General features: G+C 40.2%; 1 protein-coding gene across 4 annotated transcripts in view; it reads left to right on the forward strand.

The window, feature by feature from the left end:
• snx19b (sorting nexin 19b) overlaps window positions 1-22776 on the forward strand; it is a 51563-nt gene extending 28787 nt beyond the window's left edge. For 2 of the 4 annotated variants that reach the window (XM_038692748.1, XM_038692749.1), the window contains exons 12-14: window positions 17278-17462; window positions 18041-18128; window positions 19404-22776. In XM_038692748.1, the coding sequence (XP_038548676.1) occupies window positions 17278-17462; window positions 18041-18128; window positions 19404-19527 (397 nt within the window). In that variant the 3' untranslated portion in view covers window positions 19528-22776. Of the gene's footprint in view, window positions 1-17277; window positions 17463-18040; window positions 18129-19403 lie in introns of those variants that run through there. The other 2 variants (XR_005440525.1, XM_038692751.1) reach the window with 2 other exon arrangements.
• Window positions 22777-26778: the final 4002 nt, after the last annotated feature.

Consider the following 26778-nt stretch of genomic DNA (forward strand, 5'->3'; position numbering starts at 1 on the left):
TATTGTTGTCATCAACAACTCACGTGTGTGCTCTATCAATACCAGGTGTTATCTTGTTAAAATGTGGAACGACTTCAGTATAATTCACTTTGAACAAAAGGTGAGCATTGCTTCATTCGTCCCTACTGTGCGGGATGGAAGAAACACAACGATATACATTTAAATAGTTTATGTTATTCTTGTTTTTATTTAGAAAGCTTGACACTACCCTTCTTAATACGTAAACTCATTATGTCCTTTTTCTTAATAAGAAATAGTATAAATATAACTTAGCTAGCTAACTAGAATATTCAACAGCTAATGTGCATTTGGATCAGATATCGGTCTGTTTTTCTGGTCTACTGTGAAGATCCTGTTATTTGGCTGTGAGCATCCTGGTGGTCCAGCCTGCAGTCTAGTGGACTCTGCACATTGACTCCTGACGTTTAAACTTCATTAGCTTCTAAGTTGTAAAACGTTGACATTTAAAACTTCAGGATGTGTTAAAGTACTAACTAATCTTTCATGGCACATGGAACAATAAACACAACTCGTCATTCAAAAAAAAATGATCACTTGAGTGAATTTACTTTCCGTGATTGAAAACAGCTTCTTTCGTATAACTCCGGGGAAAGTGTGACATATCCACCTGATTTTTCCCGGTGTACTGTGGACTGTATGTGCTGAGGTACTTTGGCATATCAGACTTGTATGGGCTCCGAGAAAATCGCTGTGTTTCATTCGTCCCGCGTTTCAATCGTCCCAGCTCTCCCCTATGCAGTTCACTATTTGATGCAAGATTAAAAGCCACCATAAAAATGTCCTTAAGGCAATCTTTTACAGTCTCAATGTATTTTTATAGTAAAATTAACTATCTATAGATGTCATTTAACAGCCATAATTAAATCTAAATGAACACAAACTGGATTATTTTAATATTGTCTGTAACTTACATGCAGGCTGAGGTAATCTACTCACTGTTTCCAATTGTCCAGCATCCAATACAGACAGGAGGTTGTTTTTATTTTATTTCATAATGATCATTAAGTGAGAAGATAATTTGTTTGAATTTCTGTCATTAATAAACATTTCATTTTCTTTTTTGTTATGATAAAAAGAGCAGGAGAGACAGAGAAATCTCCGCAGACTCCCTGGCATGATGCTAACTGGCATGTCATTAACACAATGTTGCTCCCCTTCTTCACTGGGACAGAGGGGCTGCAGTTATGGGGAGACTGGGGTGCTGCTGACTCATCTGTTGTTAGTCTGCTAAAAGAGGCAGGGACAATGATTTAATATGATTATCTTGCTAAACGTTTCCCTGCACTGATTAAATGTTGATGAAATGTAGGCTAACACCAGCCTGCAGCTAACTAGCTTATTTCACTATGGACATTAAGCCAACAGGTTAACACCACTCTCAGACTAAAGGCTGCCCACCTTTCTTGGTGAAAAACTAGGTTACAGAGTGACATCTTTTCCTTTGTCTTTCCTCTCTCTCTTTTTTCTCTTTCCTTTTTGAAAACCAGATTTTGGTTTACCAAGCAACATTGTGTTCACTGTATTTCTGGCGCATCTACAACACACTGCACTGCAACTAAACACCTTCACTGATCAGTGAGCTAAGGCAGGACCAAACTATTTCATCCAGATACAGGGGGGTGGTCGGTCAATATGGAGGTTTACTTTTTGGTCAATGGGGATATTTAACTTCTTATTATTAATTGTATTATTATATTTAAAATACTCAATGATGATGGTTTATATAAATATAATTTGATATTAGTTATTATCAATTTTTTGGGGCCCCTGTCAGTCAGGGGCCCATGGAATTGTCCTAATTTCCCCCCCCTATATGGCGCCCCTGTCCATAGAGGGGTGGTTAAAACATTGGAGAGTTCAGAAGTGATCAGGGAAGAAAAGAGTTTCTGACAGGCTGCATCAGTAACCGGTTATAAATCTTGTTTTGCTGTTGAAGTTTAATCAGTAATAATGCATTAGTAAGCATGAGGGCCTCGCCTCCTCATCTCAAATTGAGTCTCTTACTGAATTTCTCAAAAGTTCTGTTTCAGCTGCGTATGTTGTGATGTGCTGTGGAGTTTCAGACCCATAGTAGCACTATTGAGATGTTGTTCTGAGTGGGTCCCTGCTTTGTTGATCTCGTGCACTCGCACAAGGATGCACATGCATGCGTGGGTGAGTGACACAGGATGCACTCCTACCAATGATTTTACACTATTCAACTGACACTGTAGGGAGAGAATGCTGGTCTGATTACTATTGTTGTTTTCTACCTACTTTTCCCTCACTGCTATGGAAAAAAAACTCATTTCATAGACTAATCTGACATGAGCAGAAGCTCCTCAACAACTTAATCTTGGCTCATTCACAGTGTTTCCTAGTTTAATAAACTGGTTTTAATTACATTGAGCATATGAGGTGATAACTGAGTGATACATTGATTACACTGCTCTAAATAAGCTAGAAAAGCTAGAATAATGCTACTGAACAATAACACCTTACACAAAAGTGATATAAAGCATGTTCTCCTGCTTCATTCGGTCCCTCTACAATGGTATTAATATGCAGCACATTATGCCACAGTGGCATGTTGTTGCTGATATGAGATTCCTGTACAGTAAATGCTGTTGAGAATGTGTCTGCTTTGCAGATGAAAGATATTAATGAATTGATTCCAGTGTAAAGGTTTAGCTTTCATTTTAGAGGGTGTGCAGCAGCAGAGGCTGGCATTTGCAGATATCAATGCTGAGAAATGATCCCGTACATCTGCCTCTTTTTAACTTGCACCAACAGTGCTGCCATGATTAAAATGAATATTTCCTGCTTGGCCTTGACACATTACTGCACATTATTTTATTATCTTGATCATATTCTAATTGGTCTTAGCAAGATGGAAACTTTGCCTGGAACATTTGAATAATCCGTCTGCTGCATGCCTTCCATTAAATCAGATCCCAGACCAGACAGTGTCAGCATATTCATTTAAACTGTGTGAAGACTGTGTGAAGTTCGATTGAGAAACTCTGTTTTTCACCAGTGGGTGTGGGGTTTTGGAACATGGTGCAGACGTACGTTACGGGAAAACACTGTTATTTGCCCCCATTTGTTGAATGTTCTCCACATATAACCACATAGAAAATGATTGTCCTTATTTGCTCAGCAGCAGTTGCTGGACAGCTGATGTTATTTTTGCTGTAATTGTATGTATCAGAGATTTGAATGATTTTTATTTGCTTGGCATGACGAAGGTTTTGAAGTGAATGATTTGGTGCAGTGTCAATGGCTGGAGCCATATTGAAGCCAAGAGGCTGTGATGGGGTTTTGTTTATCATTCAAAAAGTAAAGTGGATTCTCAGAAAAGTATCTTTACTACTTTACATCTGCCTTGATTAAAAAACATTACACTACTATACTTACTAATAAATGCTGCTTTTTTAGGCATAAATATACTGCACAACAACTCCACACAGTTATCCATTGTAGCATGTTTACATTTGATCTAATAAATTTATGAGAATTAATACCAAATTATGAATTTTAATATTCTGAAAATATTAATTCATAAAAATCTCGCGGGGCACCACCAGAGATCCAATTCGCCCAGAGTCTCCGGACCTCTGAGTATGGTTAATAACTAGACAATTATTCACTAGTGATCAGTTAGTTAATAATGGCTCAATTATCTTAAATCAATCAGTCAGTCTCATATGGAAGGTGTAAATTCTTGTGGCAGGGACTTGGAGACAGGCAATACACACACACACAATTCCTTTGATTATGGTGAAGTTTATTAACTAACTAAGGTGGATATAAATGCTGTTACATATACATAAAAAAAAAACAATGGCTAAACAATGAGAATGTAAGCTATGAGTTTTAAGAGTTAAAGATAATGGATTAATAGACTATTGGACATCACTGATCACAAAATGCCTTGGTTTGCCTTACTGTGGGTCGTCAGCCTGCCTTGGCCTGTTGCACGGGTCCCCACGCTAGCTGCTCGTTTCCTGGCTTTCTGCCAGGGAATTCTCCGTGGTTCTCCGTGTCTGGATGAAGAAAAACCCTCAAGTGTTGACCGTCCTCGGTCTGGCAATTAGGCTGTTCTTTCAGGTGTCCTTTGTTACTGCTGGCTGGTAACGTGGAAGGTTCCGACCTCAGTGTAATTTAGCTCGAAGCATAAAGCTTAAAAAGAACTTGTTCGTTCTTGAATTAAACTAGTGTAACTTAACGGACTGATAACTTTTAACAAAACAAAACAAAACAAAATAAAATAAAATACGGTTGTACCGTTCTTAGTTTTAAGCACTTGATAAAAAGGAAAACAATTGTCAGTAGTTCAACCTTAAGGTTAGCGTTTCACAAGAATCACATCAGATGATAGGAACTTAACTAGCTTTCTGGATATATTGGCTGTTACACCAGAGAATATAAGCAAGATACATGAATGGCATTGGATTATGAACAGGTAAATACAGAGTGACATTTATACATTAAACGGCATTTCAGACGATGGCATGCAATACTTATTTTGTCCACTCTGGTTACATGACGACAGCTTTGTTTCACCCTAAAACAACCTTCTGCTCAGGAGCTTTAGTTATTTAGTCAATTTAGTTATTTTATTATTAAATTTGAGCTGGAAAATGAATCAGGTATAGGATAACATTTCTTTATCATATCCTTTCTAAAGGAAGTGTCAGAAAGTGTTGTGAACAAAGCATTGGTTACAACATAAAATGAATAAAGTTCAGGGATCCTTGCTGAAAATTAAAACACTGCAAAATTAACTTGTTTAGATTCTTTTCAACAACAAATAACACCAACATGGTAACATAACTACTCAAATAGAGTGGAGAGACCTAATCAAGTAACTAAAAGATTTCAGGGCTGTCCTCTGGTGTCCTGGAGTTTCTCCCAGATTTACATCTGGCTGTGAAGAGGAGAATATCCTAATCAAACAAAGAGGAAGGTCAGTTGCCATGGTTACGTGTGTGGGGGGCAGTTTAGGGTTTCCTGTCCTCTCTTAAGAAGATTTCTGATAGGCTGTTCAGGAGAAAGCTAATCTCTGGTGAGTGTTTCTTTGTCATTTTAACAGACAGGCACCGAGGCTTACCTCGCGGCGGCATCAGAGGTGGTTTTACGATCAACTGCCCAGAAACAGCACTTAGGGAAAGCAACCTTTCAACCCCCCTCCTTTGGGTCGCTTCAGCTGTCTGTTGAGGGTTGATATCCCAAACCCCCTCCTCCTCTCAGAGAGAGAGAGAAGGAATTTTCTCCAAATTATTTGATATAAAATGCACTAATCCACACTGTTTGTTCACAACATCATTGTACACTGAACAAAATTATAAACGCAACACTTTTGTTTTTGCCTCCATTCATCATGAGCAGAAGTCAAAGATCTAAGACTTTCTCTATGTACACAAAAGGCCTATTTCTCTCAAATATTCGGTCAAAATCTGTGTTAGTGAGCACTTTTTTATAATTTATACCATGGAATAATACGAAATGTCCCTGAAGATGTTTTAAGCAAGTTTAAATGTTGTACATGGTCCAGTTTTCCTTGTACACACAAAGCACAGGCATTATCTCTAAATCTTTCTGGACTCTATCCGGCCCATACGTGTACCTTTAACCAAATACTGTAGGCTCAGAGTAAGGGCAACAGTTTTGGGCTTTAGGGTTCTGGATTTGCCCATAATGGCTGGAGGAAGTCAGTCAATCATTTTAAGCAGATGTGGCAACAATATACTGTATATAGCTGCCTGTTAACTGTCAGTTGCATTCTCTGTGCAGCACCTCAACTTTTAACACCTCAACATGCAAATAAAATTTACAGTGTGGAAAATAATTTAGTAGATTTTTCAGACGCTCAAAAATTGGATTTTGAGTTTTTCAGGTGGTGCCGAGTTTAAATTAGTGGTTCTGAGACCCTCTTAGACATGCCAACATAACCTGAAACAGATTTTAAATAAACTGCATCAAGGTCAGCGTGCTGCAGTCTGAAAAGAAGCCATGTTTCCTTTAACCTCTTCTGCCAACCTGCAGACAGTTCATTAATTGTCCTCACTTGTCCAAATTAACATTGGCTTCTCTTCTCTTTGCTCATACAGCCACCCAGCCTGACTCCTCTGACTCTGTCACTTTTTCCACTCTAACTGTCACTTAGTCCAGGCCATTTCCCAGCTGGGAACTGGTACAAGTGACTTTGTTTATGGTTTTGCAGTGTCAGGAGAAATCACAGTGCAAACTATCAAGTTGTTGTTTACTCACTGTGTGCACCGCTCATTCTTCACCATAGCTACAGGGTCATTTTGCTTTTGTATCATTACTGATGTGTGTGCTAGCAGGGCTGGACTGGGACAATATAATTGGCCTTTTTGGCCGAGGCGGCCGACCAAGATCAGTCGGACACCCCACACCAATACACAATTGTTCCATTTAGGGGGATGAAACTCTGAGACGTGACATTGCACAAGATTGGTGTCCATGACTACAAGACAAGAATATATTGTAATAGACAAACTATTTAGAAAAAATATTTACAGAAGAATTATTGGACTGGCGGTCCTCCCCCAGAAGATTTTTAGCATTGAACACTTTCCTGCATTGTGGAGACATTTTCTGCACCAATTTATGGTGGAAATGTCTTTATTTTTATAAAGGGAAGCACAAATTTCAGGTGGCAGGTGACAATTCACAATAAAAAAATATAATAAAATATAATGCAGTAATCAGAAGCTCTTTTTTTTCAGTAGATTTTTTTGAACAATGCAGAGGTTTCTTACATATTTACATTTTGCAGGTTTTCTTTAGTACAAATAAACCTTTCTTATAGCATTTTTATTTGTTAATTAACATTTCTTGGTACAAGCTATTTTTCAGAACATTTTTAACAAATGCTTTCAAAAAAATGGTGGCTACATGTCCCCAGCGTCCCTGGTGTAAAGGACCCTCCCTCTCTGCTCCCTCCCCACAGGTTGAGCTACTCCATGCTTACTGCTTTCCCTCCACTCTCCTCCTGCTCTCTCTCACTCTGCACTGTCACTTTGTCACTCTGTTTCGCTAACACACGCCTCCTCTTCTGCCTGGCAGTGGCTACAGCTCTCCTTTACTCCTTCAAGTGCCTGTGCCTGCACTACACAGGGTACTGCAGCTGATTTTAAAACTGCTGTAGCAAAAATATCAGTTATTTTCGCGCATTTGGCTGCCTCCGTCTGAAGATTTTTTTTGGCCTGCAACGCGAGAGCAGAGGGGGAGAGGGTGGGGGGCTAGTAAGAGATGTGATTGGGCCAGCATCAGTATAGAAAATTACCCAATGGGCCGCTGTCCTTGCTTTATGGGCCAATCGTTGTCCCGTTTTTAAAAACAGTTATATAAATAAATTTATAATAATAGTAATAAAATAATTTACATTACATCGGCCCCAAAGGTACGGCAGCCCACCGGGCATTTGCCCAGGATGCCAGATTACCAGTCCAGCCCTGTGTGCTAATAGTAAGTGTTACTTTCCACCTCTTCTTTTGACCTTTGAAACAGCAACTGTCAAAAAAATCTCAACTAGGTCCACTTAGATGCTTACTCTGGTGCTTTTGAGCTTTTACCATACATAAGTCAACAACAACAACAAGTCAAAAGCTGCTTCCAAGGTCTAGTATAAACTCTTCACCGTGAACCTTTAACCTCTTTTGCAGCTCTGTTTGACTGTGTACATAAGATACATAAGAGTAAGTTGTGCTCTTCATTGTACACACAGTAGCAGCGTATCGCTTGACTTGTGGCAGGCTCGATGCATTGACCTGGGAGGCAACCGCTGTTCAACCTCAGTCTCTCTTTCTTGTGTCATGGCAACAAGACAAACGGTGCACTGTAGAAAACCATGAAGGGGAATGCCTTAAATGTACGGTGCCTCCGTATTTGTGGACAACCGCCTTCAGGAAAATGAGTCTCTTCCTTGCCTACGTTTGGCTTTGTTCCAGGATACCATGCAAGTATATCTTGTAACATTTTGCCTACCACTGCAGAAAAGTTGATGCCACGGCGTCTCCCGGTCAAAACCTGAAATGTCAAAATGAATGTGTGGCAGTCACCGAAGCCCTTTAAGGAATGAGAAACATTTTCTCCTGCAGCAGCCTGTAGCCATCAGGAGATTTAATCATTCTAAAGAGTTATGGTCATAGCATTAAAGTGACTGTGAAATCCCTGACAAACTGTAAATTAGTCCTAATAATGTCACGGTGCTTTTGTTGTGTCTGGCTCTCAGTGACTATAGGTCTCACTGTCCATAGGTTCCCAATTGAGGTGGCCAGTCATAACTCAGTGGGATTTAGAAAGCTTGTCTCTGGCTGGTATGAGCTGCTGAAGAGACAAACTTCATTGTCCACCTGCTGAGCTTTAAACAGCCTCGACCAAAATACACTGTTGTTACTGGGGATGAGCCTAGGCTTCAGTGGTAAGGTCGCTTACAACATAAATTATCTGTGTTGTTGTGAATATTTGTTGCCCTTCTTTTATATTTTTATTTTTTATTCGCAGATTTTGCCCTCAAAAATCCCCTTAAAGTTGAACTGAAATCAGAATGATCCTCGCTTTTTGTGTATGGAAATATAAACTATTATGATCCTGCAGCTATTGGGTAAATTCTTCCGTTTTTCAAAACAGGAATAAATGTTTTATGTTTATACACTGTATGCACAATTATTAGGCAAGTAAGTATTCTGAATGAATAATTATTAACCAAACTTGTATTTGTGTAATGAGGGAGTTTGTGATTAAAGTGAATCCCCCTTATGTCAAGGTGTGCATGGTTATTAGGGCAGCTTCATTACTTCTGGTAAAATGGGCCAAAAAAGACGTTTAACTGACACTGAAAAGTCAACAATTGTAAAATGCCTATGGCGCAAAAAAGGCGCATTGGGGAAGAAGAGGTGCAAATTAACTGCAAAAGACTTGAGTAGAATTAAAGGTGAAGCTACCAGAAACCCACTATCCTCCGGTGAAACCATACTGCAGAACTGCGACTTACCTGGAGTGTTCAGACCAAGATGCCAAGTACTCAGAGACATGACCAAAGTCAGGAAGTTGAAGTGTCAAAATTGGTAACTTTTGATGGACCAGGTGGATGAGTCCAGTTTCTGGAAGATACAAGCAATGGTATAGGAAGAAGTCCTCAGTTTTCAAGAAGGCCATGATCTTCTGCTTGGCTAGCTAGCAAGGGCCTCAAAGATGCCACAATAATGACCGTGCCCCCTTCCTCACCTCACTTGAATCCTGTTGAGAACATGTGGGCCTTTCTCAAATGTGAGATTTACAGTCAGGGAAGACAATACAGCTCTTTAAACAGCATTTGGGAGGCTGTGGTTGCTGCTTCAGCAACAGTTGATTGTGAACAGATCAAGAAACGGTGACTCCATGGATGGAAGGCTCATAGCAATTATTGAAAATAAATATTGGTCACTAAATATTTTTGGAATTGTTATTTTGTGGTGTTACACCCTAAAAATAAATAAGTAATTTGATAGAAATGATTTTGGTAATTTAGTTGCCTAATGATTCTGCACACTTAGTTAATCTCCTGAACAAGACAAAACTCACTTTCCTTAGTTAAACATTCCGGTTTGAGGTTCAGTTATATTTTGGATTTACTGAGAGCATTGTGTTTGTTCAACAATAGATTTAATCCTTAGGTATACATTTTGCCTAATAACTGTGCTCCGCAGTGCATTTGTGAAGACAGAGTCTGAGCCTCGATCCTATGAGTGAAGGTTTACTGACCTTGGCAGAGGTTGACTCGCTACTGACTGGAGAACATTGTAGCCATGTTGCCTACGAATGTTGATAGAAGATGTTTTTCCCCACTTTTTAAACAATTTCGCATAAAGCTGGTTATGTCAAACTTAGTTTGGTGTAAAATGTTTTTTGATTGATACATATATATGTATATATGGCTCACAATAAAAAAAAAAAAAAAAAAAAAAAAAAAAAATATATATATATATATATAAATGGGCCCACGAAGTGCAGTTTGAGAGAACAAGAACAAGAGAGCGAGCAAGCATGGGTCGCTGCTTTTGTCTGCTAAGGCATGGTTCCCAGAGGGCAGTCCTTTGTTCCCCTGAGCGAGGGCTCTTCAGTTGCTGGATGGGCCACGGCATCACCGGCTAGTCTCTAGCTGTGCCTGTCTGCTGTTTGCTGCTGTGCAGGTAGTGTAAAATGGCTTTATCGGGGAATTTCTTGTTTCATTAGACAGTCTGAAAAGTTGAGAGGAGTGGAGAGGACGCTGGCGTTTGTTGTTCGCGGCTTCTCTGCCGTTTTCTCGTTCTGAACAGTATTTCTTTTTGAGTTTTTTGCACGGATTGATACTCAGGCAGCCATCTAGCTGTGCTGGTCCGGTTTTGCCTCAAGCCGATACCTCTGCAGTTGGTAGCTAGCTGTCAGCTGCCTCCAGCCAGTCCTCTGTGCCTCGTGCACCCCGCTGCCATGATACGGACCATCTTCTCCCTGTGCCTGACAGTCTTCCATCTCTGAGTTTGGCTAATGGCTAGCTCCAGGCTAACACTTTCGGCAACCGTCATGAAGCTCAAGTACTGGGCATATCCAGATCTGTCTGTCTCCTTATCATTGGAAATGCCGGCTGTGATATACAAAAAATTTGATACAATCCTGTTTAATTTCATATGGAGGAATAAATTTCATTATTTAAAGAAAGATATCTTATGTAACACATAAAGAAATGGAGGTCTGAGGGTCTTAAGTTTTGAAACTTTAAACAATACTTTCAAAATTTAAATTAAAGTTAATTACAGAAAAAGATAATATTTGGATCACCTTCCCTAAAAATATATTTCATTTAATGGGCGGAATTGAATTTGTATTAAAATGTGACTATAAAATTGAAAAATTACCTGTAAAGTTATCAAATTTTCATAAATAAGCTCTGCTGGCCTGGAATTAATTTACAAGCATAATTTTTCACCAACTAATTACTACATTTGGAACAACAAGAATATTCAATATAAAAATAAATCCCTATAATATGTGTAGCATGTCTACTTATGTTTTTATAAATGTATGACAATTAATACAAAATTATGAATTTTAATATTCAGAGAATATTAATTCATAAATCTCTAGTTTCGCGGGGCACCACCTGAGATTCCGTTCGCCCAGGGTCTCTGGATTCCCTGGGTATGGTTAATAATTATACAATTATTCACTAGTGATCAGTTAGTTAATAATCACTCAGCTTAAATCAGTCAGTCAGTCTCATATCGAAGGGGTAAATTCTCGTGGCAGGGACTTGGAGACAGGCAATACACACACACAATTCCTTTGATTACGGTGAAGTTTATTAACTAACTAAGCTGGATATAAATGCGGTTACATATACATCAAAGAAATAAACAATGGCTAAACAATGAGTAAACAATGAGAATGTGGGTTCTATTGTGGGGAGAATTTGACTCATACGGGCAGCTAATGAACGCAAGCTATGAGTTTTAAGAATTAAAGATAATCTATTAACAAACTATTAGACATCACTGGTTTTGGTCTTACTACTTGTCGTTTCTCCCAGCCGAGTTGCTGGTCGGCAGCCTCACGCTGGCGGAGTTCCGCGCGTTCTCAGTTAGGACGGCTTAAAACCGTCGGCCGGCCACTTTCTCTGCCAGGGAATTGCTCCGGAGGTCCGTCTTTTGTCGGCTTATTGAAGAAACTTGCAGTGGGCCTTTTCAACCCTGCAGTGGGCCTTTTCAACCCTGGCTCGGGTTAGAAGTTTGGTCGTCCTTTGTTACTGGCGGCGGGCCCACGTGGCTGGGTTGTCGGTGGGATCAGTGGAAGTTAGCTCAACGAATAAAGCTTAAAAAGAACTTGGTCGTTCTTGAATTAAAATGGTGTAACTTAACGGTCTGATAACCTTTAACAAAACAAAACCAAAGCAAATAAAAAGCAAGTAAAGTTGCTGGAAGTTGCTGAAAGCGTGTGTGGTTTGAAACGAACAAAGAGCCTTCGCTGCGCCAGGTTGAACTTCTTAGGGCGTTGCCGGGAGACGGGGGCACATGTCGAAGTGCAGTTGAAGAGAACATGACGAGAGTGCGAACAAGAGCGTGTGTCGCTGTTTTTGTTTGTTGGGGCGTGGTTCCCAGAGGGCAGTCCTTTGTTCCCCCGAGGGAGGGCTTGTTTCCACTTTTCTTTAAACTTTTAATATATCTATTCAAAAATCTATTTGCGCGTATTGTAATAAAATATCTTCCCACAATCAAACCTTAATTGTCAAACGGTTCTACCGTTCTTAGTTTTAAGCATTTGATAAAAGGAAAACTTCTCAGTAGTTCAACCTTAAGGTTAGCGTTTCAGACGATGGCATGTAATACTTATTTTGTCCACTTGGGGGAGCTTGGTTACATGAGGATAGCTTTGATTAATCCTAAAACAATCTTTGCTCAGGAGCTGGGGAATTTAGTTATTTAACATTAAATTTGAGTTGGAAAATTGCTCGAGTTGTATAGGATGACATTTCTTTATCATCATTTCTAAAGGAAGTGTCAGAAAGTGTTGGGAACAAAGCACTGGTTACAACATAAAATGAGGCAATGTCAGGTGACCTTGCTGACAATTAAAACACTGCAAAATTAACTTATTTAGATTCTTTTCAACAACAATATCAACAGCAACATAGTAACATAACTACTCAAATGGAGTGGGGAGACCTAGTTAAGTAACTTAAAGATTATTTGATTAAATAAGGTAAGCTGTGCCAAGGAGTGTGCTGCAACTTCTTAGAGGTTCGGTTAGTGAGGTGTCAAGGATCCAACCATTTAATAGTAGTATATTCCTTGGAGAAATTGACTTACTAAAAATAAATGTTCAAATAAATATATCAAGAACTGCATACAAGGCATAACTCTGTCTCCAGGCAGACTCTTCTGGACTTCACTTTATGGAGAAATAAATTGGCAGAAAATGTGGCTTATTGTAGACAAATTCTGTCTTAACAACAAAGTAAAAGAGGTTTCCTCTAAGATATTACATCATATATCCATCCATCCATCGTCAACCGCTTCTCCTGTGTAAAGGGTCGCGGGGGGCTGGAGCCAGTCCCAGCTGACATCGGGTGAAAGAAGGGGGCCACCCTGGACAGGTCGCCAGTCCATCGCAGGGCATGTCATTTATTTTATTAATGTATATACTGTAGAATGTTTTGGTGGGATGTTGAACTTTATATGAAAAGGAAAACTGGACAAATGTTTTAACTTCAGGAAAAAGACATTCTTATATGTTTTGAAAGAAACGAGAAGGAAGAAGACGTAATTTGTTTTGTACAGTTGGTATTAGTATTGGGGAAATTCCACATCCACAAGAAAAAATGGACAGACTCCAAACCACACTTTCTCCAAGAACTGCATCATTAAAGCACCACAATTAAAAAAAGTTAAGAACAAGAAGGCAATCAAAATTAACTGTGTGTTTGACAAATTTCTTTTGGACAGATGATATTACTTTGAATTATATTTTTATCTAATTCCTCTCTCTTTCCTGGGGCACTGCGGAGCTGGAGGTGGGGCCAAATTTATTTTTATTTATTTCGCTATGTCCTTCCTTTGTTATTATTTATGTATTTCTCTTCTTATACAGCAGCCACTGACTGTTTTGTGTTTTAAATAAAAAAAAAAAAAAATTACGCTCAAGTGCTCTATCCCACAGCTGCTAAATCTCAACAACTGCTCCATTGCAACGTGCATTACAGCCATCAAAGAACTTGGACTTCATCGCCCTCTGCGTTACATCCACAGAAGTTCCCATCGATAGTTTGTTTACCATCAGCCTGGCCAGCCTGCTTCAAACATTCCAACCATCTGGACCACTGTCGCACGTCTGCCGCTTCATCAGAGCAGTGTCACTCTCGGTGCTAGCAACACGGAAAACATTGCGAGGTGAGCAGCACGGGGAACACGGGGTGAGATCTCTCCACACCAGGCGGGCCAGAAAACCTTTATTGGATTCCAGTGTACTACGTCCTCTACAGAGATTCACCAAAGCATCAACACTCAAAATAGTACTTTTCAATACACAATCCCTCACAAAGAAACCATCCTTCAGATAGGACCACATCATGGACAAGGGATTAGACTTCATGTGCCTGACAGAAACATGGTACCAGCCAGGGGTTTACTCAGCGTTTAATGAAGTCTGTCCACCCAGTTACAGCTACCCGGAGACAGCTCGCAGCACTTCCCCTTCCCCTTGACAATGCTCCCAATTAGCAACCTTCTGGTCCATGATCTGGGTGTGTCTGACCACAAGGCCATCTCAATGGAGCTACCAGTCCTTTCCTCACACACCAAAGACAAGCGTCTAATCTGTTCTCCTGAAAAAGATCAGCGCGGACACCTTGACCATAAACCTCCAACATCTCTCCTCTGCTGATTTCTCCTCAGTCACTGAGTCGGTTGACTTCTACAACAAATCTCTGAGCAGTCTCCTACATCTCCACGCACTTGTCAAATCATGTTTGGCATTTTTGCTTTAAAAATGATTATATTAGATTAGCCTTTATTGTCTCCCTGAGGAGAAATTTTGTCTTGGGCATTCGAGAAAACACAGTTGACGTAGCAGCACACATGTACAATATTACACACAGATCTACACTACTAAACAATTAGTTGATTATCAAAATAGTTCAATCTGTTGATGGATGAAGCAATTATTCAGCTTATTGTTTCAGCTGTCATTTTAAATCTCTTGTGCATCAGTTTGTTTATATCTCCCCAATTTCAGCCTGTCAGTTTGGTATTTTTGGAAAGTTCCTACACAAACCGGGGGGTCGGCCAGTTCAGAAATTAATTAAGTCCTGAGAGTCTCCGACGCCTGTTTTTCCTCTGCAGTTGTACAACTTGAGAAATGAACGATTTGGCTTCTCTCTCGCTGTTATGAAATACTGAGGGATTAAAGAATGTGAAATAGTGGAAACCAAAAATTGTGGCTGGCATCACTTGTCTATCCTTAGCTTCTCTGAGTGCAGCACTGTCACTGGCCAGAACAAGCTAATGAAATAACTTCATTAGGGGCCACATGAAGTGAGCAAAAGAGGCAGAACAGAGGTCCCTGGTTCTTTTTTAGGTTTTGAACAATGTTACATAACATCATCTGCACAGTGTTACTTCAGTTGGGTGTCTTCAATTCCTCTTACAGTATCTGAAATGATCGTATTCATGGTCTTGAAGACTACTACCAACTTGCTAGTATCTCCTACAGCTTTATGGTCCTGACCTGTACAGCGCTTGAATAGTTGAGCTACATTGAGATGTTGCTTTTAGCTTTGACTTTGTGCTTTAAATAACCCCCTCCAGTCTGGATGCCGACTGGCTGTGTTTCCATGCCTCAAACGGTAAATCTTGGTGTAAAAAAGGTCAGGTCAAGACGAAAAGGGTCAGCGTCTCCCAGACACAGCCTGTTGAATTTACTCATCACAAGACCTTAAATCCAGCAGTTAGTTGGAAGACCTCAGGGAAATGTTTGAGATCACTTCCAGTGTGAGACTGTGCCAGGCTGCACGCCTTTGCTGCACTTTGAGTTTCAAATCCGTGTGGGAATGCAGTGAGGCATTTAAAGGGATTGGCTGGTCTGAGGTCAGGATCATTCAGTACTGGTCAGGTCAGGCATGATGACAAGGTCACAACACATTAAACTTATTGACTGTTCTGTGGGACCTTAAAGTCAGGAGGTTAACCAACTGCTGTCAAGGTCATTGTGTCCTGACATACTTTTATGTAAAGTGGCGGTCATGCCACAAAGTTACATTCACTCGTATGCTTGGTCATGTAGTGACCACTCGCTGGGCTAGGAGGAGAACTGCTTTAGCTAGCGAGGTAACGGCTAACGCCATAGCTGGCCCAGCCAGGGTAGCACAAGTCAGTACCCCTGAGCTTCTCTCTAAGTTCTCTCTACTACTACTCCCCCTAACATTTTCTTCACCAACTGCACACTGGTCTGAATAATCGACTCCGCCCTGATTGTCCTGATTAATAGACAAAGACAAAATAAAAAACAAAATAAAATAAAAAATGCTCAAAAATAACATTTTGAAATATTGCTGGAAATATTGGGATTATTATATGTATTTTTTTTGTACTAATGTATTAAATGTCATTCTTAACAACAATATCGTAATATGTTGCAATAATAACTGGCTCAAGCAAAAAGTTCTTATAATGATATGATTGAAGAAAATTACTATTATCACATTAAAGCATATTTTATTTACAATATAAAGGTGCCCTTTTCAACATTAAATCAAATGTAACATAAACGCTAATTGTCTTCATTTACACAGTCAACAAACGGCAAGATGTCAAATCAAATACAACACCAGCTTCTCTTGCAGTGTAGCTGATGTGAATTCCTGGATATTAAATGTTCAGCTGCAGTTTTCTGTAGTGTCCCAGTGATATTTGTTCTTACTGAAGCGTGTCACATGACCTGGTTAAGCTCTGTTGGAGACTGAGAACATGACCACAAATACTGATATACTGAATATTCTGCTGGCAAAAACATTATTTATGTAGATCGCCTCCTGATTTCTGGAGCATTTAGAATGAATTAAAAATAACTGTATTTTAAGTAATCGCCTATCACACTTTTACAAGATACTTTAATAAGTATGATTTGCTTGTCTCAGTATATGTGGCCGTCAGATGTAGGTATTGTTAACTAATAGCATGTTCACAGCAGCGTTCACAAATGCCAGCTGCCATTAGCAACGGCTTTTCAAACACCTGCTGGTGATATAAAACTTTATTAAAACATGGAACGGCAGGAAAAGCAGTTTTGTTTGTTTCAGTGATTATTTTTGGTCCAGCCAGTCAGATGGCTTTTTTCGTCCTTTCTCTTTCCTGGGGCACTGCGGAGCTGGAGTTGGGGCCAAATTTGACTGTGTGAAAGTGAATGGTGCAACACAGCTAATGAGCTTTGGTAGCTTCCTGCATTTTGGACTGTGTGGCTCTTTGTCCCCTTAAAGGTCACTGCCCCTACGATGGCTTGGTATTGGTCAAATTTGTGAGTGAACAGATTTACTTCGCCCCTGCGAGCGAATCCACTGGATGTGGCAATTGTATTGAAATTAATTGAATGTTGCCGTTTTATATGCTGGTGTGACCAGGCCTCAAGAGGGGAGCATTTCAGTCCACCCAAATCCCAAAAATACAACACAGATACCGTAGTTTGAGTAACAGAGATGAGTGACGGCAGTTTTTAAACCTCTGTTATGTTTGTAAATTTCAGATGGCTGGATGTGAGTGTAGCCAACCTGACATGCACCAGGTACTGGGTGGTGTACCTGCAGGTCATCCAGGAGGCTGTGTGGCCGGGCGGAGCTCTGCCTATGGCCCCTCAATGTGAACGCAGCCGGCAGCAGAAGGACAGCACCAGGCAACAAGCCTTACACTGTCTGATGGGACTCCTACCAGGTACATAAACAAGCAGTGACAATGCTGAGCACAAAATGTTTGAATTAGAGCCCGACCAGTACATCGCATGACCAGTATTATTCGACAATTTTAGACTAATCATTTACAATCTGCGACTGTGGCTCAGGGGGTAGAGCGGTCGTCCATTACTTGGTTCGATTCCGTGCTCTCCCGGTCCACATTTTGAAGTGTCTTGGGCAAGACACTGAACTCCAAATAGCTCCTGGTGGCGTAGCCATCGGTGTGTGAATGAGTTAAGTTCTGTTTCTCATGAGCAGCTGGAACCTTAGCCTCTGCTCGTCAGCGTGTGTGAATGGGGTGAATCTGATGTAGTATAAAGCGCTATGAGTGGTCGGACAAATACAAATACAGACCATTAACCATTTTGCATTACAAACTGTAAAATGTCCTGTTTAGGATGTCTCTTGGTCACTATTCTTTAATAATCAAATGTAAGGGATCCTCATCACATGTTTTGTTTATGTTATGCGTCTACACTTTTGAGAGAGGGATAGACACACACAACAAACAGCTGGTTATACACTGTTACATAATTCTCCATGTCTTTGTGTCTCTAGATCTGGTCTCAGACATGTTGGGCTCAGAGAAGTACAAGCTCAGCTGGCAGACTGCACTGGACTCTTTTCAAGACCCCTACATTAACAGGTGAATATACCCCATACATTCAATGGGCACTTTATTACAGTGGTTGCAGTTCAATGTATAGAAGACATGGACTATTTGCCTAGGGCACCAGTGCATGGGGGGGTACATGGAGAAGGGGAAAGCAATTTGTGGCCCCACATTTTAGCATGCTAACACACTAAACTAGGATTGTCAAAATGGTACCTGCTAAATAAAAAAATGTTAGCATTGTCATTTTGAGAATGTTAGCATGCTGATGTTAGCATTTAGCTCAAAGCATCACTCAGCCTCATGTAGAGCTAAAATAAGAATTTAATGACAATGTAGTGGTTCTGCATCCAGGATAGGTGCTCCTTCATAGTATATGCTGGAGTACAGTAATAACAACAATAATACTGATGTTGAAACAGTACTGCCTGCATGCTTTGTGTTATGGGATGGAGACACATGGTTTGCTGTTTGGAGGCTCTGGCTTTTGTTAACAAGCAGGTGTAGCTAATCAAGTGGCCAGGGAGTATACGTGCTGACTTGCACACAGAGTCACCTGAAATCATACGGTGTGGACTAATTTCTTCACTAAACAACAGACAGTTGAGTAAACAACATCTGGAGAGGTCTAAAGAGGTTTACAGATGTAGGAACAAACCGTGGTTGGACTCAGTCAGCTCCCCTTCATGTGGCGTTTTGATTTGATATACAGAGGCCAGAGACAGACATCAAGATGCATGAATAAAGAAAATATTGAAACTCTTCACTTTTTCCAGGACTTTTTCATATTGGATTTGATTAAGGCTCTTATTGCATGGATACTGAATTTGGCCAGACAGACGGCTCCACAAGAAGTCTTACTGGTTTCAAATTTGTTCCATTTAATAATGATGGAGCCCATTGTACTCCTGGGAAATGTCAGTGGGTGAGCAATGCTGTGTTCTGTCTGAATCTGAGCTCGGATTCTGAGCTTGTCCGCTTTTCCCTAACAGCCCCTCTCTGCTTCCTCATTTGTTTATTGTTGTTTGTGTCTGTTGTAAATTTGCACGATGAGTTCAGAGTACAGCTGTTTACCACAATACATTGAAGACATTGATGCTAACAAAAGTAAGATGCTATTATTTTTTTCAGAACTTCAAATAAGACTTGTAAGACTCCCTGGGATTGCTATAGCTTCAGTTATAGAGCTCCAAGTCTAACCAAATGGGCCTCACATCAGCTATGTGATGAAAGCATATCTTTACCGAGTCTCTTTCACATCAACTCACTAAAGAAAAGATTCTGACTGCTGGTCCTGTGTTCCTTTAGACACCTGGTCTACTGCGTATTGGATCTTCTGCTGGAGTTCCTGGTTCCTGAAATACCTGAGGAAGACTTCCAGAGGAGCCTCTTGCAGACCCTCTCCAAGAACCCAGAGAAGCTGCTGGCATGAGGAGAAAACCCACAGAAACGCCTGCAAACCCAGCTTTAATTTCCCATCAGCCTAAATGATCGGTTACCGCAGATGGATTGTGAAAAGCTGTGTGACAGCGAGGCTGCTCCTGTTCTACTAATGCTCTGCGTCCGGACTGTACGTGAATGTTTCTGGTGAGACTGAATCTTCTCTGTCCCCATTTTAAACTCCAGAGGTCACTGAGGCCTGTCTTTAATTATGTGTTGATGTGTTGACATGTAACACTCTTGAACACGGTGTCCTGTATACAGACACACACAATTACACAATCTACATTTGAAGCAGCTTTGATTACATGAGAGCACCTGGTTTGTGTTAGATCTCAGAACACGTCTGACGTGCCGTTCAGATCTAAACATGTGGCAAAGCCTCGTCTGATCTCCACATCCAGCCTCTTCCTGCTCGCTAAACTCTCCGGCTTTGAATAAACTCACTTCAGATGGTCTTCACACTCTGCCCTCATCCATTCTGGGTAGAAACCCCCCCCCCCCCCCCCAACTTAAATCTCAAAATGCTCTATTGGGATTTAGCATCAGTGTTTTTATTCTCAGTTGACCCATTCCTCAACATCCCACTGGCTCTGAATAGAGCCACACATGTGATTCTGACAAAATGTGAGCTAGACTTCCTAAATCTGAGCCTTCCTGAGGGATTGCTTGTCTCTGGTAGTGATGTTTTTTAACCTGCATGTTCCCAGGTGCAGGCAAAATACATACTATAATGTAGTGTGGTGAAGAGTTGGCCATAAGTTATTTTACTGGCTTCACAGACGCGTCACAGTTCTTTTAACAGGTCCCTTGGAGAATTGTCTTTGCAGTTAATATCTAAATTCTATAAGAAGTGGGCTCCACAAAAAAACAAAATTTTTTTTTGTAGGTTTCTGTAAGACAGAACTTAATTCTTACTTTCTTTGATAGTAGGCTAATTAACTAGCAGGCTTAAAGGGTTGGCCAGTTACATAGAAGCGTATTTTCTCACTTATTCTGGTATCTGGGATTATAGTGGTGTCTGGCCATGCTGATAGCTTTGGTTTTGTTTGTCCAGATATTGAGTTCTCGGTCTCTAAATGTCTGCCTCCACCCCAATGCAATGGAATTGGCACTACTTCTGTTGAAGAAATACAACAATGTAAATATAAACCAACATAATGGCAAGCACATTAAAACAACATGGACCTGCAGAGGCCAAGTTGTTAACTTTGATTCAGACTTGACACTAACTTTAACTCGATGCAGGCTCTGTTGGGTAGATCTGATCATGAGTCAGACAGATGCTGACGCATCTCGTCTAGCTATCAATCTAGTTACTAGATGAGGGGTTAAACTGTCTGCTCACTCGTTAAATATGTGTAGTATAATTATATTTTATTCAGGTGTAATAGCGTCTTCTGATGTTCCTCTGACTCTATTTTAGACAAGCTGCTGCTCCTCCACCAATATTTAGTAAAAACCCATTTGATCCCTTGTGTCATTCCTGTCAGATAAATTGTAGTGAGCCAGTGTATCTATTCAGTCCTGTTTCCCCGACCACCACCTTTGCTCTGGTAGGTTTTTGCACTTTGTGAATCTGCCTTAGCATAATGCCTTTATGGTGGTAACACAACAATCTGTGCTTCTTTTCCAGTTGGCTAAGTTTACTGAAAAGTATCCAAACTATGTTAGCTATTATAATTATTTCTTATCTCTATGACAGACACGTGTAACCATAATGTTTTGACACTTTTAAAATACTGCAGCTGGCCAGAGTGATGATGTAATTATCTAAATCAGAGTTTCTTAACTTCTTCTGGCAACATTTTAAGGTTCCAAAATGTTCAGACTTAAAGTCGTTATGTCAATTGTAAGTAAAAAAAAAAAAAGTCAGATCTTAATGTTACTATCATTCCAGTGTTTTGCACTTGTATCCTGGTTTAGTGGTCTCATCCTTGTCCTAAAAGCCTTTTCATTTTGTTAACTTGTGTCTATTTATTAACCTATTTATTTGCTTGATTTTTCTAAATGACAACTTTTTGGAGGAGTGAGATGGCAGTGCTGATGGCAGAGGAGTGTCCCCTCTAATGAAGTGCTTTTAACTGGATTTTGCCTTACAGGGTGACTTGATGACGTTTGGCCTGCACTGACCATACCTTAGTAGAACATAAGCACCCAGCTCCAGCTCTCTGCATCGACACTATTAACACGTCTTCTTTTTATTGTGTCAAATTGTGCTGAATGTTAGATACATTTTGATTACATACATGTTATCTCCGCTGTATAGTGCTGCAATTGTGACATAAAATATAGTCTCAGTGTGGAATTATAACAAGTGCATTTTCTATCTTTAACAAGATCCTTTTCATGTTTTATTATTATATTTTTGTCACTACTTTATCACTTTATCTCATGTTACAAAACTTTCTTTTGTTATTACCTAAAATCAGTGTATGTGATTAAAACAAGAAATGTTTCTTGTTATAACCTAAGAAGGTATATTATAAGAGAAGAAGAAGAAGAAGAAGAAGAAGATCCAGTCAGTGCCAAAAAAAGGACAGTGTAGCCTTCATCTGAAAGGGGGGAGGGCTGGAGTCGGGGGGGGACAGTATGTGGTACTCCGATACTTTACTAAACTTGCAAAATACAAGGTTATGAGTAAGGTAAAATTGCAGCACCAATGTGATTTTGAATTTCTTACATCTGGATGGAAGCATAGATGCACAAAACATAAAATGGTATGTATTAATAACCAGAAAGTTAAATCATAAGAACTTAAAAAATATCTTAAAATATCTAAAAAGATTTTGTTCATGCAAGACATTTTTTTTCTTATTAACAAAAACTGATTAACAGTGGCAGCAATATGCTGCTGAACTTATCTCCTTTAATTAGTAGTCGATGTTGGATGTTACATTGTTCATTAAGAAAACGCACTGTGATGTTTGTCTTTGGAATTTCACATATTTATGCCAAATGTTAATTAGAACAGTTTGCCATTTATGCCATTGTACATGTCCACTGTGGACTATAATCCTGTTCACCGTTGCACTCTTTTTCACCTTCACATCCTGTGTCTGGCGGTTCTCTACGCTGTCACTTGTGAACATGTGTGAGTTGTGTCATGCATGTTGAAGCTGTGAATCTGTCCCCGTTTGCTAGCACAGACTGTGTCACAGTCTTTTCAATTTGCTGGTTGTTTGTTGAGCGTATTTACTAAAACAATAAAGTTGCTAAACAAGATCCTGTAAATCTTCAACTCTTGTTCACACGCATTATTTCCTTGGCCTGAGGTGGGTGATACATTTTACAAGACGCTGGTGAGCTGCTCGGTTGTCTTTTATGAGATTTCACTTTAAATGTATCCCAGGCATGTTTGAACTGTCTGGAGGTTCACAAGAATTGTACTCTTCAGGGTCATTTATGCATTCCATATTGTCATTTTTTCACCCCTTTGTATAGACGTATTACAGTCACTATGCTTCCTCAGCTCCTCTCTGATTTACCGTAGCCTTCAGACCCACGGTTCATGTCCAACAATAACAAAAAGTGTGTGGATTAAATACCCCATAACAAAGATCAGAACCATATCTTGGAACAGACAAAGGGGGAGTTGGGGATGTTGGAGGGCGGCTTTGCATTACTGAGAAATCCTCTTAGATTGGATTTACAGATAAAACTGTAAGCAACACTTGGATTAGTCAAGCGCTGAGGGGTACGGAAGAGTAAATGTGACATAACGGTTTAGGTTACATTTACATAGATCACTTTTTGACATTGTTGTTTAAGAAAAAGAATATTGAATAAACGGGATTTCTTCTGGTTAAATACTGAATAATAGTTCAGTCTGCTTCTGGCCTCGATACAGTCACATTCAAGACTCAATGTCTGGATCCTCAGTCCACGGCTAAGTTTCCTACAGTTTTAATTTCAGTGTCTTTATTCTTTCTAGGCTTAATTCATTTAGATTTGATTCTAAAACGTTTGATGTTCAGTATGATTCATTTTAATAGTTATTTTGTCTCCTTGACCTTGACTAAACTCTCCACTCAAGGTCAACTTGAACTTGTTTGTTCCAGAGCTTTCGACCATATCATGCAGTCTAATAGAATAGCGGCTTCAAACATCTCCAGTTCTTTTAAGCCATGTCCATATGCTGATGAAGACCTAATATGTCCAAAAACAAGTTGGTGGACTTTGAGTGGTTTTGACTGTTTTGTCACTGTTTCTTTACAGTGTAGTTTAGTACACTGTACAGTCTTTTTCATATTTTGACTGCAACTAAGTAACATTTTCAGTCTGTAAAATGTCAAAAAATAGTAAAAAGAAAAGGCCCCCAGTGACAAATGTCAAATGTTCTGTTCAAAACCCAAAGAGGTTTGATTTACAATCACATAAAACATAAAACTAATGTTGATGATTAATCTTCTGTGGATTGACTTTTAAGTTGTTTTAACAATGGACTCACACCACCCCACCGCCCAAACACACACACACACACACACACACACACAAAGTTTTTAAATCCATTAAGACCTGAAATCCAATACTGTTTAGATTTTATTGTCCCATGTGAACTGGGATTATATATGAGCAAGTATTAGCCAGTCCTCATGGTTTAGGGAACAAAGTGCCAGTAAAAGCCTCTGTGTGGGGGATGAGCCTCGAGTTCCTGGAAGGCTATTCAGAGAGTTGTGTCTTACTGATCAGGGGTCTGTGAGTTGGGTGTGATCCACAGAGCAATAGTGACATCTCTTAGATGCACATCATTTTAAACACTCGAGGGAATTTATCATCCTCAACTATTGCTTTTTTTTATCGTGAAGGAGGAAAATCCTCAAAAGCATCACATGACACTGAACTGAAATGCTGGCAGGCCACCTTTCAGCAGCAGCAGGGGGCCTCTGGGATCCATAACCCCCTTTAAATAAAAAAAATCTGTAATTCCCCCAAATAATACTTGACAATTAAATTAATAAAAGCAATGTGCAATGAAAATAAAATGTCATAATGAGATTCAGACTGTTTTAATAATGATTGTGGTTCTGGAGGCGCCTCATGTCATCATGGATGACAGACTGACATCAGGACTGTCTCCTCCTCCGTGTTCAGTCTGAAGACACTCACAGGGACAGAGCTTGAGGACAGCTCTGCATCATTTCAGGATCACTGGAAGAGTTACTCTGCATTTACTTTGCATGGTCCGCACTGACAGTGGCTTTGTGTTCCAGGACAGTGTCTGGGTAGAAGCCCGGGCTACCGCCGTCCCACCGCCGTCCCACCCACATGACCAGACCAGCTCACAGTGTCGCTGTAGCAACTGCCCTCAGAGGGTGGTGGGCTTTTACCTGCTGCTGCTGCTGCTGCTGACATAGTCTAGAGAAAGCTACGGGTTGCTATGGTGACCCCAGCAAAAAAAAACATGTTGCATCCAAGTCTGCATCTAGTCCTGTGTTTATTGGTTTATAGATACGAGCTTTCTTATAGTTTGTTTCTTGAGGCCCAGAAACTGAAATAAGAAAAACAGCAAGGGCTGCGACTAATATTTATTTTCATTATTGATCATTAGATAGTGCCAGTTGCAGTGAGAGAGAGAGAGAAAAAGGGGCCCCGGGTTGGAATCGAACCCTGGCCATTGCGATAAGTTCTCAGCCTTAATGGTGCACAGTCTACCAGGCGAGCCACTGGGGGTACCTCTACGGATTTCTTTTACTTAATAGGTGATTAATACTTTAAACTGTATAATGTCATAAAGTAGTGAAAAATATGCGGCACATGTTCCCTGAGTGTAAGGTCATCTGTCTCAGTCATCTTCAAATTGCTCATTTTGTCAGTAGTCCTAGTCTAAGACATAAGAGATTTCTTTATTTTATTATAAAGAGTCATTTAACTCTTCAGTTCACTGGGAAACAAAAATCCCCAAATATGGAGATACACGGTTTTCATTGGACATTGACAGAGATATATGCTTTGATGTTGCCTTGTTAGGAGGCCATGATTTTGTTATGTTGACTAGAGTTTACAGCAATGTCGATTAGTGTGGAATCTATTGACCTTAAAAATACAGTCATTTTTGCTCCATCTGCTAATGTGATACTATTGAAAGCTCCGTCAAAGCTGCCTAATGGACCTTGAGCCAAGTTTGCTTTGTCAACTGCTGTTTCTAAGTCTCAAAAATGAACTTCACACATTTTAGAACTACACATCCATGAGAACTGGACAAGTCCATCTGCTGATGTAGAGCGCATGATACTAAACGGACCTTGGGGAAAGACTGTTTTCTCAGTAGTCAGATCATTTTAAAACAAACAGGGTACTTAGCACCAAAAATGAGAAACAATCAAATTACCACTTTTAAAAGGACATTAACAGACAACACGCAGTGGTGCCACAGACCTCCATCTTGTTCTCCACCTCATCAGCTGTGTCTCTAACGTGGGGCTGCTGCTGCACCTGCATGACTGGCAGCTTGCACAACAGTCTTCTTTAGGCGTCAAATGAATTAAATGTTTTGTCTCCCAACTGCATCAGTCTGCAGCACGTGCTGATTTACATGGAACCCACATGTTCTTCGTCCTCGACGGATTACGCAATCTCCTCTCATCACCCCCCTCCTCACACACACATTCTCCAGCAGTGTTTGACACGCTTTGGTCTCTGGTTGTTTTCTGGAGGCACAGTCCACCTTCGTTCCCTGTCTAACCCTTGTTTTCTTTTCTTTCTTGCGTAATAAAATGCAGACGCGTACACACAGGCCTGCAGCTCTGAGGACATACGTGTTTGAGCTGATGCCCTTTAAAGGACAAAATTCTGCTCACACACAGAGAGGCTGCTGGTAAAACCAACTTTTTGTGCTTTCTGCAGGGAAGCTATGAGCGTTTTTCTTCTTTTATCTAGCAAGGTAAGAAGCATATTTTAACAGAAACCTGCTTTTTCTTACAAGGGCATCTGTAAGACTGATGTCATTTTGACTGCTTGTGTGGTCCTGAAACATGTCTCCAAATATCAACTGTTCTGAAGTTGCAGGAGTTACAAAATGTAGCTGAAAACAGCCACCTCACTTGCAGCACCACACTCAGATATAGACTTTTATGGACCCATTAGGGCAATTAAATTAGGGAGACTACTGTCAAAAGCTCAGATCAGTGTCACTTTGCTGCACTACAGTGCCCTCTAGTGGCAATCCAAAGTGCTCAACATAAACTGAAGAAATGAACTAAGTCTACAGTAAAGCACAATAAAAGAAATGAAAATAGAATAA

This window comes from Micropterus salmoides, unplaced genomic scaffold (assembly GCF_014851395.1).
Source record: "Micropterus salmoides isolate LMB-PRFRI ecotype aquatic unplaced genomic scaffold, ASM1485139v1 Ms_hic_scaffold_3, whole genome shotgun sequence".
Taxonomy (NCBI): domain Eukaryota; kingdom Metazoa; phylum Chordata; class Actinopteri; order Centrarchiformes; family Centrarchidae; genus Micropterus; species Micropterus salmoides.